The 19,470-nt window shown below is 36.0% G+C and overlaps 1 protein-coding gene and 1 long non-coding RNA gene across 3 annotated transcripts; one reads left to right on the top strand and one right to left on the bottom strand.

The window, feature by feature from the left end:
• Positions 1 to 3,102: 3,102 nt before the first annotated feature.
• LOC141652216 (uncharacterized) lies at positions 3,103 to 6,829 on the top strand. The gene is made up of 2 exons (XR_012547042.1): positions 3,103 to 3,226; positions 3,367 to 6,829. It is a non-coding gene; the product is annotated as an uncharacterized LOC141652216 (long non-coding RNA).
• A 3,903-nt stretch (positions 6,830 to 10,732) lies between these two features.
• On the bottom strand, positions 10,733 to 13,623 carry LOC141653453 (uncharacterized). 2 transcript variants are annotated; one of them, XM_074461221.1, is made up of 3 exons: positions 13,486 to 13,623; positions 11,900 to 12,094; positions 10,733 to 11,192 (listed from the first exon to the last, which is right to left on the bottom strand). In XM_074461221.1, the coding sequence occupies exons 2-3, from the start codon at positions 12,079 to 12,081 to the stop codon at positions 11,006 to 11,008; spliced, it is 369 nt and encodes a 122-aa protein (XP_074317322.1). In that variant the 5' UTR covers positions 12,082 to 12,094; positions 13,486 to 13,623; the 3' UTR covers positions 10,733 to 11,005. The 2 variants fall into 2 exon arrangements, with proteins under 2 accessions (XP_074317322.1, XP_074317323.1); XM_074461222.1 differs by having other exon boundaries at positions 11,900 to 12,147; positions 13,486 to 13,610.
• Positions 13,624 to 19,470: the final 5,847 nt, after the last annotated feature.

The raw sequence follows: 19,470 nt of genomic DNA, 5'->3' as shown, positions 1-19,470 counted from the left end.
GGTGGTGATGAGGGATGTCAAGGGTGGTTAAGATTTTAGGAGAAATGTGATTGGGAGAGAATGAAAGATAAATTTTGATTGTGAGCAACTAAAAACGCGCGTGAAGTTTTATTATAGATATCCTTCTCACCGTTCTCACCGAGTGGTCGTTCTCACCGGATCCTAAATCTATATATATATATATATATATATATATATATATATATATATATATATATATATATATATATATATATATATATATATATATATAGGAGTTCTAATGAGTCCTCCTCTCCAATTGAGTCCATAAGTCCCTCTAAGGGCCTTTGGATGGACTCAATGAATGGTTGAGATGCATTTGATTAAGGACCATTAAAAAGAAAAGGAAAAAAATGTGGATGGTTGGATTGAGATGGATGGTTGAGATTGAAATTAACAAAAAAATTATTTCACTAATCAAATTTCTATACACTAATTAATTTTTCTTTCTCTCTCTAGCCCCTAATTAATCAGTTTTGAGTTTCAGATTTCAAAAGTGTAAATGTAATGTTGTATGAGTTTTACAAGTGTAAATCTAACATTTTACGAGTGTAAATGTAATATTTTAAGAGTGTAAATTTGATTTTTTGTGACGGAAATTTTGAATTTATATAATTTTAACATTTTACAAGTGTAAATCTAATGTTTTACGAGTGTAAATGTAACATTTTAAGAGTGTAAATTTGATTTTTTGTGACGGAAATTTTGAATTTATATAATTTTAACATTTTACAAGTGTAAATTTGATGTTTTACGAGTGTAAATGTAACATTTTAAGAGTGTAAATTTGATTTTTTGTGACGGAAATTTTGAATTTATATAATTTTAACATTTTACAAGTGTAAATTTGATGTTTTACGAGTGTAAATGTAACATTTTAAGAGTGTAAATTTAATTTTTTTTTTGTGACGGAAATTTTGAATTTATATAATTTTAACATTTTACAAGTCTAAATTTGATGTTTTAAGAGTGTAAATGTAACGTTTTAAGAGTGTAAATTTGATTTTTTTTGTGACGGAAATTTTGAATTTATATAATTTTATCATTTTACAAGTGTAAATTTGATGTTTTACGAGTGTAAATGTAACATTTTAAAAGTGTAAATTTGATTTTTTGTGACGGAAATTTTGAATTTTTATAATTTTAACATATAACGAGTGTAAATTTAATGTTTTACGAGTGTAAATGTGGTGTTTTATGAGTGTAAATGTAGTATTTTAAGTGTAAATTTGAAGGTTTGAGAGTGTAACTTTGGTCCTTTGAGTGTGACTTTGGTCCTTTATAAGTGTAACTTTTGTCCTTTACGAATAAAACTTTAATCCGACTACCAAAAAACACCACCACCGTCGTACTCCACCACCAACTCATATCCACACAAAATATGAGTGCAAATCTATATAATTTTAACAAGTGTAAATGTAGTTAATGTACAGATATACAAGTGTAAATGTAAAGAAATATGAGTGTAAATGTAAAGAAATACGAGTGTAACTGTAAAGAAATACGAGTGTAAATCTGAATAATGCATGTAAATGTAAAGAAATATGAGTGTAAATGTAAAGAATTGTAAGTATAAATCTGAAAAATGCGTGTAAACGTAAAGAAATATGAGTGTAAATATAAAGAAATACAAGTGTAAATGTAAAAAAATACGAGTATAAATCTGGAACAATAACAATAACATTAACGAATAACAAAAATAAATCTTAAAAAGACTAAGTATCTATTTTATAGATCTAAAAATAAAAGTAGATCTAAAAATTTTAAAAAAGTTTTTTGAGTGTATCTATTTTGAAGATATAAAAGTATCTCACAATATAAAAGAAGACGAATTTTTAAAAGACGAGATCTAAAAATATAAAACAAGACCAAAAAAAAAACGTTTAAAACTGAAAACAAAACAAGTAAACCCAAGATCTGAAAACCATAAACAAAAAACAAACCAAAAACCACATCCACCACCACTCAACAAAAAAAAAACGATGAAGAATAGTTGAAAATAGGAGGATCTTGTCGTGGTGGTGGAGGGCGACAGTAGCACCGCGGCAGAGGAGGAGAGAAAGGAGCGCAAACGGGAGAGGAAGAGGAGAGCAGTGGCGGCGATGAGTGGCGTGTGGAGGAGGTGATGGTTGTAGTTGTGGGTGGCTCAGATCTGGAAAAAAAAAGGGCGCGGGAGGAGGTGTTTCGGGCTGTGGTCGGAGGAAGGCAGTAGGAAGGACGGTGGCTTGTGCACGGGAGTGGACGGGAGGCGGCAGTAGAAGAGAGGCGACAGAGGAGGTGGGGTTGTTGTTGGTGGTGTGGATCTGAAAACTTGGTGGTTTGTGGTAGTGGTGGATCTTGTTTTGGGTGTGTGGGTGGATGGTGGTGTGTGAGTGGCCGGCAGAAGAGGTGCGTCGTGGTGGTGGTGGCGAGTGTGTGAGTGGTGGGTGGTGTGTCGTGGTGGTGGCGGGTGTGTCAGTGGTGGGTGATGACTGACGAGGATAATGAGTGAATGAGGGGGAAATTTTTTTTTTTGATTTTTTTGAATTATTTGGTTTTTGATTTTTGTTGGATTTTTGAGAGGAATTGAATTTTTTTTTATTTTTAGAGAGATGAGAGGAATGATAATTGTGTGAGATGAGAGAGAAGTGAGTGAAAAATAAATGTTATATAGTAAAATTAGTGGTTGATTAGTGAAGCTAGTGAGGGAAAGTGATTAAGTAGCTTCAATCCCCTCCATTTAGCATTAATCCCTCCCTTTTCCCCTTCAATCTCAACCCTCCATCCTATCTTTTCAATGACCCTTAAGAGGACTTATGGACTCAATGAATTTAGGTGGACTCATTAAATCTCATTTATATATATATATATATATATATATATATATATATATATATATATATATATATATATATATATATATATATATATATATATATATAGAGAGAGAGAGAGAGAGAGAGAGATTGAATCATGTGAGGCACCCTTCTTAGGGTGAGGCGGCTGGACCCATCCTAAACCGTCAGATCTAAAAATTATAAACTCACCAGATGATGCCACATGTCCCTCTATATTATCCTAACCAAAACACACATTTCATTTACGCCCTTTCTCTCTCTCTTCTAACTCATCTTCACTGAGCTCCATCTTCACTCCATCTTCGCCATTATCACCGAGCTTTTCGACCGCCATTATCACTAAGCTTCTCCACCGCTATTATGATCCGGTAATTTCGATCATCTATTTTTTCATTTCGATTACTTATTATCGCTGTTCATTACTTATATAATTTGATAAATTACTGATTTAATTTGATAAATTTTCGCTAAACTACTTTCATTACTTATTATCACTGTTCTTATGCAGGTTTTGATCATTTTGTAAGCATAATCGAGCGCAGTAGGAACGCATAAAATCAATTGAAGTCGATTTCTCTGCTTCTTCGTATGTTCATTTCCCTTTCTTAACTATTTACTACCTCGATTTCGATTTTGTCTGATTATGGAAGGTAAGGTGGCATCAATAATACAGCTTATGATTGATTGGTGTCCTAGTAATAACATCTCTTACCTTGAGGTTATTTTGGTTTTGTTGCATGATCCAGCTTGTTGGTAACTTAATGGGGAGTTGAGATCATCTCTCTTACGATATATCTCATGTTTTAGCGAATTAATCTAATCTGGCTTGGAGGTTTTTAACCAAAGTTTTAGAGTGCTGCTGTAGATGAAACTAGTAATGGCGAATGTACTAGTCTTGGGAGATTGTGTTATGTCTCAGGTTTTATTTCTTAGAGGAAATGATGAGTTATTTAGAGACTGTTGAGTTTTTAATTGACCGTTTTCACAATTTTCAGTTTATAACCTTGTAGGTAGGACTTAGGACTAGGAGGGCAGTAAGTTAACCTTGTATTTATGATTTTTTTACAATTTCGGTAAAGGAACTGTACTCTTGCAAGTTTTTGATATAACCTTGTTTTTTGAGGAAGCGTTGAAGATGATCCATCTTAGGACTTCCGTTTCTGTAGATTACAACTTTTTTCTTAATGGTAACTTAACAAATGGTGATTTTGTATGTATGATCAAGGAAAGGTAATTAGCATTGATTATCTCTATTCTGTAGGAGTACAACTGAGAGTGAGTCAGAAGTGAACTTAGTTTATCCGCTCTTTGTTGGTAAAGCTTGAGATAAGTTAAACCTGAAACGTTAGTTGTAGCATGCTGTTCTGATTCGTTGAAGATAGACGGGTCGAGCATGCTGTGTTGGTCTCTCATATTTCTGATTGCTTTCGTGGATCGAGCAGGGAGCTGGTTAAAACAGCTTTCAATACAGTAGTAGTTGTATTCTTTTTTGGTCTATTATTATTCGAGTATAAGATAGATTTCAATTTGAGTTGGCCTTCTATTTCAAATTCATTACATTGGTATACGAAGTTTACATTTTCCGTTTCTAGGCGTCCTATTACAAATTTATGGTTCTTTTTGGGAAACTTTTACCTGAACAAAACTGGTTGAGCAGTTATTTTTATTGTGAAGTAGCAGTCATTTAATGCAACAACGCAAGTTTCATTATGTGTTCCGGAAACAGCCTTGGGTAATGTTGTATATATCGGCGTGCCTAAGGCAAAGAATTCACAAGATAAAAATCGTTCGCCTTTTTTTTTTTTTTTTTGTCAATTTTTTCCCTGAACCTTTGTTCAGGTAACCTCAAATTTAGGTGAAACTTGGAGAAAATATGGTCCAATATACATTCCTAATGAGGATATGAGTATGATTCAGCCGGTACCTTACAAGACAGAGAATGGGAATCTACTAGTTTTACTGCGATTAGTTATAGGACGAGTCTGTATGTCAGAATCTCTAGACTAAGGACATACCTGGAGTCAGGCAGAGCCAACTGAATTACCTAATCCTAATTCAGGTTTCCGTCTAAAACACTCTTTTGGAATCTTACAACATTAATCCAGTGATAATTACCTCAACAGTTCCTACGTATGGCAGTATAAGAGGTCGAATTTAAGATGAGTCATCAAATATTTGGTGTTTTATGATGAATTCAATTGTGGTTTTGACTTTCCTAGTTGCGATCCATGTGGCCTAAATTCTGGAACTGAACAACAAGACGTTTATGGACGGAGCAATAATTGTATGGCTGTCAATGAAAGTAACAAGAATCTCACTTCAGGCAGCTGTGAGAGAGACTTTCAGAAGTTCGTTCCTGATGCCCGTTCTACAATCACGGAGTCATATGGTAATGAATCTAGGGCTGTTCATCACATTGACACTCAATCGCAGGTTAGGCTTTTCATTGTTTCATATCTAAAGGCTATTAGCTTAAGGTTCCCCTTATTTAATCTTTGTTATATACTCGTATATCTTAACGGCTATTAGCTCAAATGGGAGAGCAATGTGCAAATCTTGCACAAAGGTATGAGTTCGAATCTCATATAGCCTAGTTAATTTAAGAATCTAGTGTATTAAACTTAAATACAATAACATTGAGGATGAGTTAGCCAAATCCGTACTCAGATGTGCAAAATTGATAGAGAGCATTACTATTAGCATATGTCTGTTCTTCACAGTTCACATCCCTGTAGGCCTATTGCTGTTCTAGACACCCTGTACTCCTGTACGCCTCAACGGACAACTGAACCAGTTTGATGGGTTGTTTTCGCGCTGTTCAGTGTTCATTGATTTACTTTGTCACTGCCTTGGATAAGGCTGTCCTCTTATCAATAGAACTCAGATAATCTTTCGAGCTGATCTTTGAATTGCATAGTGGCATTGTATTTAATTCATCATAGTTCATAGTTGTCTTGACTCATGTAGTGCGAGTTTCGCCACGATTAACTTTTTATGTAATTCTGATCGGTATATGTCAGGGCCTAACTGCCTGAAACTGTGCATTTAAAGGTAAACAACCTTGCAACGTGATTGCATAAGGTGATTAAGATGGGTGATGTTTGAATTAAGCAAGCTAATGCGATCATGATGCGATCATTTTGATTGAATCTTCTCCCTTGCCCTTGGTTGGTTCACTGTTGCAATTAATCATAGTGGTGCAAACCGATTGTGATGAAAGCTCCTGGGAATTTCTCAGTGTAGATTGAGTTCCGTTAAACTGGAGTTTCTGGTGTATCAGTACCGTCTTAACAATCTTGCTGATTTAGGAATGGTATATACCTTGTCAATGCTTATTGTACCCAAGTTTCCAGCTCCTAGTGCACATCAAAGCATTCATTAGTTCAGATCCCAAAGAATTATATGTATATCAGTAATATTTATGTTTTCTATTATTGGGTTGTATGAAATTTATTTTGTTGAGCACGCTTTCGGATCCTTTTTTATGTCGTAGAAGCAGTAGTAGAACTATAATTAGTTACCTGGAGGTATCAGTAGTATTTGTGCAAGTCATATTCCATTGGGAATGATAACTTATTTGGGTTACTTATAACAACATTCTTGTTGTTCCGGTGATGCGGATTTGATTATCGGGCGAGACCTTAGCGTATGCGGCATTGACGGTGTTGGTGATTCTATATGCGGGTTGGCAGAATTCGAGTTTGATCTCGAGGAACCATATTATGTGACCATTGAAGGAGAACATTATGGCATCGAAATTTGCGCATCTTTTAAAGAGGCTGCCGACTGTACAAGTTGGAATCCGCTTTAGGACAGACCTTTTCTTTTTAAGTCGGAACTTGGAATTTAGGATTGTATTGTAATGGAATGTATTTATTTATGTAGAATGTAAGAATATATTATCACTTTGTGCGTGGAAATATTTATGTAGGATATATAATGTTATTTATTAATCACTTTGGTCCTGTGAATTTTTGCATTGACTGTTTTGATGAACCTATATACTGTAAATTTAAGACCGGAGGTCGGGTCTGACATTGCGTTGTTGAGTTCCCTACAGATCATCTTTGATTATTGAAGCAAAGCCAAGCCGCGTACAATAATTGGCATTGACAGTGTCAGTGAACTTATATTACGGTAAATTTAAGATTGATATATGTGTAAATTTAAGATTGAACTTATCTGATGCTGTATATGATCAATTGGTCTGCTGGAAATGAACTTATTTGTGCAAGTCATATTCCAAGTTTCACAAAACAACCTCTAAGATTCAAAAACACGGTCCGAGATTCACAAAACAAAGTCCGAGATTCACCAAATAAGGAAAGAGCAAAAAACGTGATTTTAACCACTTATGATGACCAAGTTTCACAAAACAAGTTCTACGATTCACTGAACAAGCTCTGAGATTCACAAAACAAAGTCTCAGATTCACCTAATAAAGAAAAGAGCAAAATAGATGATTTTAACCACTTATGATGATCAAGTTTCACAAAACAAGCCTTAAGATTCACTTAATACGGTATGAGATTCACAAAATAAGGCTTGAGATTCACCAAATAAGGAAAAGAGCAAGAAACGTGATTTTAACCACTTATGATGACCAAGTTTCACAAAACAAGCTCTAAGATTCACTGAACAAGGTCTGAGATTCACAAAACAAAGTCTGAGATTCACCTAATAAAGAAAAGAGCAAAATAGGTGATTTTAATCACTTATGATGATCAAGTTTCACAAAGAAGCCTTAAGATTCACTGAATAAGGTATGAGATTCACAAAATAAGGTCTGAGATTCACCAAATAAGGAAAAGAGCAAAAAACGTGATTTTAACCACTTATGATGACCATGTTTCACAAAATAAGCTCTAAGATTCACTGAACAAGGTCTAAGATTCACAAAACAAAGTTTGAGATTCACCTAATAAAGAAAAGAGCAATATAGGTGATTTTAACCACTTATGATGATCAAGTTTCACAAAACAAGCCTTAAGATTCACTGAATAAGGTATGAGATTCACAAAATAAGGTATGAGATTCACCAAACAAGGAAAAGAGCAAAAAACGTGATTTTAACCACTTATGATGACCATGTTTCACAAAACAACCTCTAAGATTCACTGAACAAGGTCTGAGATTCACAAAACAAAGTCTGAGATTCACCTAATAAAGAAAAGAGCAAAATAGGTGATTTTAACCACTTATGATGATCAAGTTTCACAAAACAAGCCTTAAGATTCACTGAATAATGTATGAGATTCACAAAATAAGGACTGAGATTCACAAAATAAGGCAAAGAACAAAATAGGTGATTCCTAACACCTATAATGACCAAGTTTTAAAAAAGCTAGTGAGGTAGAAAATTGGTAATGGTAATAGAGGAATGTTACTTTATACTCCCTTCGTCTAATTCATTTGTTTACCTTTGATTAAACTCATAAAAAGAGAGATTTTAGGATCAATAAAACTCAACCAGTGGGTTAAATTCATTGAATTGTCCAAAAAGAAAAGAGGTAATGACAGAGAACAAGAGGGAATAGTACAATGACAGGGAGGACGGTTAAACTAGAGGTAATTATCGACTTCTCGACATTGCCTATGATTTGAGAGAGCAAATCGGGATTCGGAGTAGCATAATGATACACCGTGCTCCAAGTGGCATCCTGAAGTGAAACTTGATCATCAACTAAATTTTTGTTATTGCGTATGGCCATCGTAATAGAATGTTTTCCTGTTAACAGTTCCAACAACAAAACCCCGAAACTATAAACATCACATTTCTCCGTCACAAGCCCAGTTTAAATATACTCGTACACCATTATCGGTATACAAGTCTCAAGACAACTTCCATAGATCTTAACCAAATTTTCATGATTCATGACCATTGATGTCGCGGCTTCAGTTAAGTAAAGGTCAACGAGGTCGCGGTTCAAATTGAAAATCTCTAGGGATTTGATAGCTACGACTTGGTCATCTATGACGCCTTTAAAGATCTTTGATTGCTTGCTACCATGAACAAGAGTCGGATCGTAGTTGTTTGTAGCCTTCTCAATTTCGTCGATTGATAGTATTTTCGCTGCCTGATCCCGTATTTTGCCCTCTCGCTAAGAGCAACTGCTTTTTCAAGAAAAATGCATCCATTTTCAATGAAATTCATCTCGTTTGTATACTCATTCTTTGCTTGTATTTGACCCATTTGTAAAGCTGTGAATGAATGTGGATTTTGTCAATAGTAATGGATTCAAATAACGTGATAATGAATTAATGAGTAACCCCTGGCCCAGATGGTTATACAAGTGGGTTCTTCAAAGACGCATGGGGAGAAATTGGCAAGGACGTGGTGGCTGCAGTAAGAGATTTTTTCAGGAAAGGGAAAATTTTGAAACAGCTAAATGCGTGGCCCTCCACCGAGATTTATTTTGGTGAGACCGGCCGCCTCGCCATAATGAGGTGCCTCACCGGATCCGGCCTCTATATATATATATATATATATATATATATATATATATATATATATATATATTGTACACATAACCAACTCTAATTTGTTGTGTTTCACATTTTATTTAAGATTGACTTTCATATGACTTTCAGTTTATTAACAATTTAAGATTGACTTTCTGGTATATATCCTCTAAGTTGTCTGAATGTCTTAGTGGACCTATCAAACAGGTCAGGCGGATTAACATACATGTCGGGTCAAATATGAGTCGGGTCATACGGGTCACGAGTCGGGTTAGGGTCATAATACGGGTCAGAAATTAGTAACTAATGCCTTTTATAAATTATAATATTTTTTTTTTTTAAAATTAAAACCTATTTAATATAAATATTCTTATTCAATGTTTACGTTAATTATATTGGAAGAATTATAGAAATTAAGTTATTTTAAAAATTATTTTATTATTACAAATTATAAAAGTTATGTAAAATTGATTTTTAAATGGTGTTTGAAATTTAAAGTACTAAATATAATCACAAATATATTTAAAATTGATTTTTAAATGGTGGGTTGGGTCAAAATTCGACAGGTCTATATCTCAGTCATATTTTAAATAACTTATCATTTTGATAAAATAATCTGAAATAAGAATTATACACATAACCAACTCTAACATATTCACACAAAAAAACCAGCTCTAATTTGTTGTGTTTTATATTTATATAAGATAAGATTCACTTTAGCTAATATGACTTTCAATTTATTAACAATATACGGTGTATTAGCTTGAAGGTAATCATCTAATTATAAAACAGCCCGTGAAGTTCACCGGTTTAAAACTAATGTTATTTTATATCTCCAAATAACTTAATAATAGTGCACCCTAAATTGATATGCCTCGATCCAAATTCTTGCGAACCAAAATGACCTGACTACATGTATTCATATACCTTTGGGTAGACTTGGGAAAGTTAACCGGATCTGAATTGATGACTCATACACGAACCGGTGAGCAGTTTTCAATGGTGGATGTGGGTGTTAAGTGGTGGTGATGGGAATTTCGTCAAGGCTTTCAGGGTGGGGGTGGCAAAAGTCGCCCGATTATGGGTGAAGGGTGGGCACCGGCGCCAGCAGTGGTGTTGGGGAAGGTTGGTGGTCGGTGTTGGTAGTTGAGTGGTGCGAAGTGAAGGTGGTAGGGAAAAGGTTTTGGAAACCCTTGGAGGGGGTGGGAGGACAGATTTGGGAAAGCAAGGGGTAAACATATTGCTGAAATGGATGGATAAAAGGACGTGACAAATGAGCGCACAAAAAAAAAACAATCAAGCGTGTAAAACTCTCACTTGAAAACAAACACCCAACGATGAGAAAATTTGATGGCTACAACCAGAACAGTAAAAATATGAAGAAAGTACGGAACATCACATCATTTCTGACGTAGTGTAAACCAGAAGGATCTTATTATTAATTATGACCCGATCAATGTTAAGAAACATTGCAGTAGAGGCAGCAACAGCCATTATCACACCTTATAAGTTTGCATTTTATGTCATGGTCTTTCGAAAGAACGAGCTAGCAACAAAGATTTCGAAGGAATTGCATTTCATTCCTTCGGTTGATCAATTACAAAATTCCTCATGTCTGGTATTTCAAAAAGGAACTAGGGACTTAATACTCGGAATTTGGGACAAGGAAGATGATGTGTGCAAAACTAGACCTTATATCCAGTGATAGTAAACCCTCGTCCTATGATTTCACCAGCACAGAACCATGCAAAGCACTCCAATCCAAACAAAGCAGCGACTCCAACTTCTTCGACCTTCATCTCTTTCCTGTTTTTCCAAACCTGCTTCACTTGCTCCACTTCTTTCCATAGAGCTTCACGGCGGCCAGGTAAACTGCCACACAATGAAAAGTACAACCATCAATTATACGAACTACCAAGGAAGATAATACGAGTTGCCTTACATCTATTAAATGTTTTCTTTAACATGGCTGCCCGTATAAAGTATAAACCCTTCCAATGCCCTTGCTTACAGGAGGGTAATAAGTCTAGACTCATGCGAATTTGTGTTGCAGTTTCCAGAGATTCCTACATCGTATGCACTTTGCAGTCAAGGATACATACTACATAGCCTCTCAAGCAAGCAATGAGTCAATCTGGACTTTACAACGTCAAAACAAGGCAAACAGAATACTCCCTCTGTCCCCGTCATTTGTTGTCCTTTTCCATATTGGGGTGTCTCACTCATTTGTTGTCCTTTCTATTTTAAGAATGAACTTGATGAGTAATTTGATCATTCTCATTCACTTTGTTCTACTTGTCATTTGGTTATATATTGGCCCTCTCCTCTTTCCTTAGTCTTTGTGCCAAAACCAAAGGACAACAATTGACCGGGACGGAGGGAGTAACTCAATAAGCACGAGTTAATTCCCATATGCTACAAATTTGATGGCTCGCGCGTCGTTGTGTGTGAATCAGCCACGCTAAAGCCAGACTAGAGCCTATGGTGCTCTCAAATAGGTCATAAAGCTACAGTGAGCAGATTTGTTTTAAAAACTGTATATCAAATAAAGCTGAGAGCTTTTCTACAACAGTACCCACCTGGCAAGGCGAGTGTAAAATAGCTGCTTTGACAAACGACTGCATGTCTCCACAGTAGGTGGCTCCTGTATGAACTCCTTGTTTTGCTCTATCATCTGCTTATAATAGACATCCCCATGATTGGAGAGGAACTGCTTAGCCTGACAAGCCTTTGATTGCAACAGACGAAGCTTTGACGCCATTGATAATCAACAGCTACAACAACCACATTAGCAACTCTACATTAGAATCAATGTCATCAAACCGCCCTGAAAATACAACTTATAATATATGAAAGAGACGAATAAAATTCCACAACATGTACAAGAACTATGATCAAGTTGTACACGATATACCTACGAGATCCATAATGCTTGGCAATAAACATATGTGTGTTCTTCATCCCCACATGAGATCAATAATGATTAGGAAGAAACATATTCCACAAACATCAGTAAACTGGTTACATAACAAACCAAATACAAGGAAAACAGCCAATCAGATCACGTCATACACACAATCAAGTCATATAGCCAAAAAAAAAAAGTCAAGTTCAGCACATTCAATCCAAAATTGGAGTTAATGCAAAAGAGTGCTTGTGTTTCCTACTGTTAACAACATCAGATAGCCCATTCTTAGAGCCTACACTCAACATAACCCATAGACAACAAATATGATACAAGCTTTGCACCCTTTAAAAGGAAAATTAAAAACGTATCGCAACTAAAAGTCAGAATTATGCCAAAAATGGAGAAAACTCTCAAGAGTCCCGATTCACATAAATACTACAACAAGAGTCTGAAACCCCTTCACAAGACAAACAGCTCGACAAAATACTACCAACATAATCTCATGCGTCACAATTCAACTCCAATTGAACCAAATGCTACGCAACATTACCTACCTACGTTCCCACTACGTCACACCTTCAGATCCCCAAAACACCATAACTCACACCCACATTATAGTGATGGAAAGACCAAATACTCCTAACTATTGTTCATCATCGTTGAACAAATGAAAACCTAAAAAGTAATAACGAAAAACCGTCACATATCACCTCCCTAAATAAATGTTATTGAGCAACATACAACGTAACGAAAAACCGTCTACTTGAGTTCCTCTCCGTAACCCTTATAGAAAGAAAAACAGCTCCACTATTGTTCAAAATAACCCAAATCTAAAAATTAGATTTCCAATTGAAAACCTAAAAAGTGTCATCACATCAAGTCAAACTGAATTAAAATCATCTCCAATATAACCATCATAAATGAAGATCTAACATTATAAACACTTGAATTAAAAAGGGTATAGAAATTCAACATCATTGCTCAAATGACTTCATCAATCACAAAACCCCTAAATTTACGCACATATTCACACATCTCAGAAATTCAATTAAGACTGATTAAAAACGCATAGTTACAGCACACGAACAATCCAACACAAGAAAAATTACACGGAAAAAAATAATTAAATAAATAAATGTATAATTAAAAAAAAAAAAAAAAAAAAAAAAAAGACAGAAGATTTACACAATAAATAGTAGAAATTGGAGGGTATAAAAATGAAGGAAAACAAAGATTTAGAAAGCAGGAAGGAATCACCTAAGATCGTCGCTTTTAGTTGAATGTTGACGAAAAACGAGATTTAATAAAGAAAGAAGATAGAGAGAGAAGATGATGGAGAAGAAGAAGAAAAGCTTGAGAAAGAGGGTAGGGTTTATTAACATGAGCTTCATATTTGAAGGATTTATTTATTTAATTAATTTTTTCTTCTTAAAAATAAAATAATCCTACTTAATAATAATTATTAAATGAGATAAAGTTCCATATAGAGATATTAATAATAAAAAAAAATTATATAAAAACATAGACGTGAATATAAAATAATTTTTTAATTTTTCTAATTGATCTTTGTATATCTTTTAATTGTTCATATAATTTTTTTTTCATAACTTTTCCAACATATTTTATTCCTTTTCTTTAAAAAAAATATATCTTTACTCTTCTAAAAAAAAGTAATTAAATTGAATGGATGGTGCATGATAAGTGGTGGCAAAACACTGGGGCGGAGGTCGCCCAGGAGGAACTAGGGGGGGGGGGGGGTATAGGATAGTGGCAAGCCGCATGACGGGTAGGGGGAGAGGGTGGCATGTGACGGGAGAGAGCGTCATAAGTGTTGGTGGGAGGCAGTTGAAAGGGACTATATGAAAGAGAGAATTGAACTAAATGTGTTGATACTGTGTATCGGAGGTGCTGTATGACACCCTCATTCTTTGGGAAAAGTAAACACAAAATTCTAGATAAAAACTGCATGGATATGCTTGTAATAGGTTCATTTGGATAAAAACCTGTAATTTTTAAAACCGAAAACGAAACCTGAACCTGTTATAAAAATATCCAAATGGGAAGGTGTCAAACATGCAAGGTCTAAAATAAATCTCATAAATAAAATATCGCTAAAGTCGCGAAACAAAGTTATACAACCCAAATATGAAAAAGGGAGACATATGTCCCTAAAAAGTATATGACATAAAAAGTGTTTAAGGGTCACAATAAAATAAAGCCAATCTAGGTCCCAAGGTTACTTTGCTCGCTAGCTCGTCCATGTACCCCATATATGCATCACCTACCTCCAATCGCATTTTATACAAATACGAAAGCCACGATCAAATGGGGAGTAACTCCGAGTTCTCCTAAATGCATGAAATGTCATAATTAATATAATATGTAAATATAAGAATATGAATATGAATAACACATAGCCTTAGCATATAGATGCTAAACAATCGTGCTTATCATGTGAACAACAATATAACAACACATAGTCCTAGCATGTGAATACTAGACCGACTCATACTACACTATCATGTGAATCACATAACATCTAGGAATCTAAACTCTATCAACCATAGCCGGCTTGCATCTCACCTTCTATGATTCATAGAATCATCAAACAAGAAAGGACAATATATCTAGAGACAGGCATAAGTTCTTAGTACAAATAATAGTCACTCAGAACTCGAGTCTATACCACGAGGTAAGGTAAACACCCTAGTCCTAAACCTGCGCAGACCTAGCGACATGCGGAAAACTACCGCATCCAAGACCCATGATAACAACACATGAGTACCCCTAAGGAGTCCACCAAAGGGTTGACTAGTACTTAAGCTGACCACATACTTCTAAGAGTACGTCAGGAGGTCATGCCCTAACTTGGATATAAACCCACCAAGCTAAGACACAAAGGCTATTAAGCGGTGAACATACACTCGTCAAAGACTATAACGGCCTATCTATGATGAAGGCCGAAATACTCACCTAGGACCTAGTCCCAGCTTGAATACTTTAGCCCACACCACACAAGACAAGTAGGACACCCAATTAACCATAAGAGGGGCAAAGAGTCCAAACTTGCACACACAAAAGATCATACACACCCTAGCATATGAAAGGTTACGCAAGAGCATATTCAGCTGACAATCCAACAATATCCCAATATCAATAATGATCCAAATTCCAGCTAACCAACAGTACCATAATCCATGAGAACAAGCTAAAATGGCAAAGAGGCACCAAGACTCAAGCATAAGGCATCCAAAGCATCCAACAACCAACATGTGAAATGATAATTACAAATATCAAGGCATAACATAAAACATCCAATAACAACCAATCTCACCTCAAAGACAAACCCTCGACCCGAGTCCCGCGACGGTCATTGGTCAAATCGAGGTCGACCGGTTAAAACCTAGTTTGACCAAACTCATTCGGTCAAACCGGCCCATTTCGTAGTCTTGGCCCATTTTGGCCCAAATCACAACATTCATTACAATATCATTCTCATGCAATATTCCAATTTCTATCATGTGAACACTATCAACATAAAAAAAACATTCCAACTTACAAAATAACTAATTCCACAAAATTCTCGCATAATAAAATAGCATAAATAACCGTCTCACACAAGGGTAAACTTTTCTATAAATTTTTAATCGATAAAACGACGCCATTTACTCATACGGACTCCGAATTGAGTGATTCAAGTGGCTAAACCACCTAATTTTTCGATGCCGTTCAATCTGTCATATTTTGGAAACATTGGAAACCGTCTCGGTCCCGTGCGACGCGTTCCAAACAAAACACGGACTTGTCACAACACATAATTCCTCATCCAAATTTGTTCCAAACAATAATATACAAATGGGTAACATAAATTAAACATAAGCATACTCATCTTACTCCATTCATTCATTTATCAACAAGATCGTCTCAAACAACAACAAACGACAACAAACAACAACAAACAACAAATACAACTACTAATGTGACATTAATTCGTCGAGTGACTCGGAATAGTTACCTTAAGCTAGAAAAAGAGAACAATAACACTTGACAAAGAGCCCTAGAAACCGAAATCACTCATCATCTTCTACAATATATGAGTCCCCTAACTCATCTTCAAAATCTTCACCTATACAAACAATAAAAACATGTTAATTAGCCTTAACTCGAAACCCTAGAAAAATGTGTCTTAAACAAAATTGGGGGAAATGAAAATAGAGTTTACTATTAGATGGGGAATGAAGAGAGGATTCCGAATATATAATTTTTATGCGATTTGGTGGAGAAATGAAGAAGTTATGGTGGATTTAGGGTTTGGTAAGGATGATTTTTGAGATAAATTTGGTGTTTGGAAGAAGGAAGTGATAGAATGAGAAATTAGGAAATGAAAGATGAAGAGGAGACCCATGGAGGATGGAGGGTGCACGGTTTGGGGTAGGGTGTTTGGGTGAGTTTCAATTGTTTACGTTTTGGTTCGTTTCGACGGAAATTAGAAATATTCGTCGAACGCGATTTCCGAGAATATTAAAGTTCTTAAACACGATTTTACTAAAAGATTAAGTACTCATATGCCCAATATCCAAACTCGTTTACCCAACGACCGTAAGAAATGGGAAAATCCCAATTTTACGACTTTTATCCGAAATCTATTTTATCAAAGGAAAAGGTTTAAATATAGTTTAAATCACTTTTAAACATTTCTAAACTATCAAAAATAATTACATTTCTTCAAAATAAAATAAGATTATATTTTATCAAATAAAGTTTATTCCAAATAAATTAATATAAAATTAAAATAGATTAAAATATTACTTTTAAAATATAATAAAGGTCTTCAAATTTACGGGGTGTTACAATCATCCCTCCTTTTAAGAAGTTTCGTCCCCGAAACTTAGAAGAAGGAACATTGTATATATGTAGGTCTAACTCTTTAAAATCAAGTGAACAAAATCTTCAAAATGTGAACGTATGAAATATAAGTGTCTTTTCAATGGAACGGAATATCCTCGTCGGCCGTTCAAGAACATCAACATTCCAAATCAAGGACATAAAAATATATATTTTTACACCAACAAATGAGAAAACTAATTATCGGACGTCTCCAATAACGAGCTTTACCACTCATTGACGTTAAAACCAGTGGAAAACATTAAAACATTTTCAAAAATCTTTAGTTCGAAACTCTATAATAAGGATAATAACTCCACTAGCTATGACCAAACTCTAACTACGACTTTTAAACAACTAAGCAAGGACTACTAACGCGGAGAGTATTTAAGAGAAGGAGAGGAACACTCGAAAGGATAGCTAAAACTCACAAGAATTAGATAAAGGAAAGAGAATTACCTCACGAGAAAAGTTCGGGATATTTAGCTAACATAGAAGATTCAGGCTCCCAAGTTTCTTCTTCGACATTTCCACAACGCCAAAGGATACGAACTAGGGGCACCACTTTGTTTCTAAGTTGCTTGTTTACTCTTTCGAGGATTCGGATTGGCCTTTCTTCCAAAGTCAAGTTAGGCTCCAAATCTGGGATTTCTTCTTAAATGACATGGCTCGGATCACTGATGTACTTCCTCAACTGAGATACATGGAAGACATCATGAACCTTGCTCAAATTCGGGGGCAACTCCAAACGGTAAGCAACGGGACCAATCTTCTCAAGCACACGGAAAGGTCCAATGTATTTGGGACTCAGTTTTCCTTTTACACCAAACCGTTTCACCCCTTTCATAGGTGATACCTTAAGGAATACTCGATCATCAACCTCAAAGGCAAGTGGTCGACGACGGACATCGGCATAAGATTTCTGTCGGTCTTGAGCGGTTTTCATACGCTCTCGAATGATCTGAACCTGATTGGTGGTCTCAGTCACCAAATCGGGTCCCAACACATGAGCATCTTGGACTTGATCCCAACAGACAGGACTACGACACTTCCTACCGTACAAAGCTTCATAAGGTGACATCTTGATAGAGAAATGATAGCTATTGTTGTAGGAGAATGCAACAAGAGGTAAACATTTCTCCCAAGAAGTGTGGAAGTCTAAAGCACAAGCACGGAGGAGGTCCTCTAAAGTCTGGATAGTCCTCTCAGTCTGTCCATCCAGTAGCAAAGATGAAAAGCGGTACTCATCGCAGCTTACTACCCATGGCTTCTTGCAAAGCAGTCCAGAAACGGGAACAGAATCTCGGGTCACGATCTGAAACTATATCCTTAGGCACTCCATGGTAGCGTACTATCTCCTTCACGTAGGCTCCAGCTAGGACATCTAATCTCCATGTCTCCTTGATAGTTATAAACCTAGCACATTTGGTCAATCGATCTACAACCACCCAAACCGCATCTTTTCCGCTAGCAGTCTTAGGTAAAGCCATCACAAATTCCATGGAGATGGACTCCCATTTCCAAAGGGGAACATCCAAAGGTTGTAGCAAACCCCCGGGTTTCTGATGCTCAATCTTCACTTTCTGATAGGTAAGACACTTGCTAACATACTCTAGGACATCAATCTTCATCCTAGGCCACCAAAACTGTAATCTCAAGTCTTTATACATCTTGTCACCACCAGGATGAATAGAGTAAGGAGAAAGGTGAGCTTCATCAAGGATCTTCTTCCTCAACTCGGCTACTCTCGGAACATACATCCTACCTTGGTAACGAAGGTATCCATCACTATCCACCACACAATCCTTAGCTTGCCCAAGTTGGATTTTTGCTTGAATGGACTTGAAAGTAGCATCCTCAGGTAGGCAAGTACAGATCTCACGGTAAAAGTCGGGTTCTGCACTCAAGGCACTAAGATAGTCAAAGCCCTTCCCAACAAGGCTTATCCCTAACTTTTGAAATTCCGTGGTAAGTTCATCAGGTAACACACGGATAGTGCTCAAAGAGTGACTAGTCTTCCTACTCAAAGCATCGGCCACCACATTTGCTTTCCCTTCATGATAAATCAACTCGGCATCATAATCATTCACCAACTCTAGCCATCTTCTTTGCCTCATATTCAATTCTTTCTGGGTAAAGATACACCTCAAACTTTTATGATCGGTATAAATGCGGCAATGAACTCCAATAAGGTAATGCCTCCATGTCTTCAAGGCATGTACCACGGCGGCTAATTCAAGATCATGAGTCGGATAGTTCACCTCGTGAACCCTCAGTTGTCGAGAAGCATAAGCAATAACCCTTCGGTTTTGCATCAAGACACAACCTAGGCCATGCTTTGAAGCATCACAATAAACA

Source organism: Silene latifolia, chromosome 4 (assembly GCF_048544455.1).
Source record: "Silene latifolia isolate original U9 population chromosome 4, ASM4854445v1, whole genome shotgun sequence".
In the NCBI taxonomy this organism is placed as follows: Eukaryota; Viridiplantae; Streptophyta; class Magnoliopsida; order Caryophyllales; family Caryophyllaceae; genus Silene; species Silene latifolia.
Note: the sequence above shows the minus strand (reverse complement) of the source record. Positions and strands in the feature narration are given on the sequence as shown.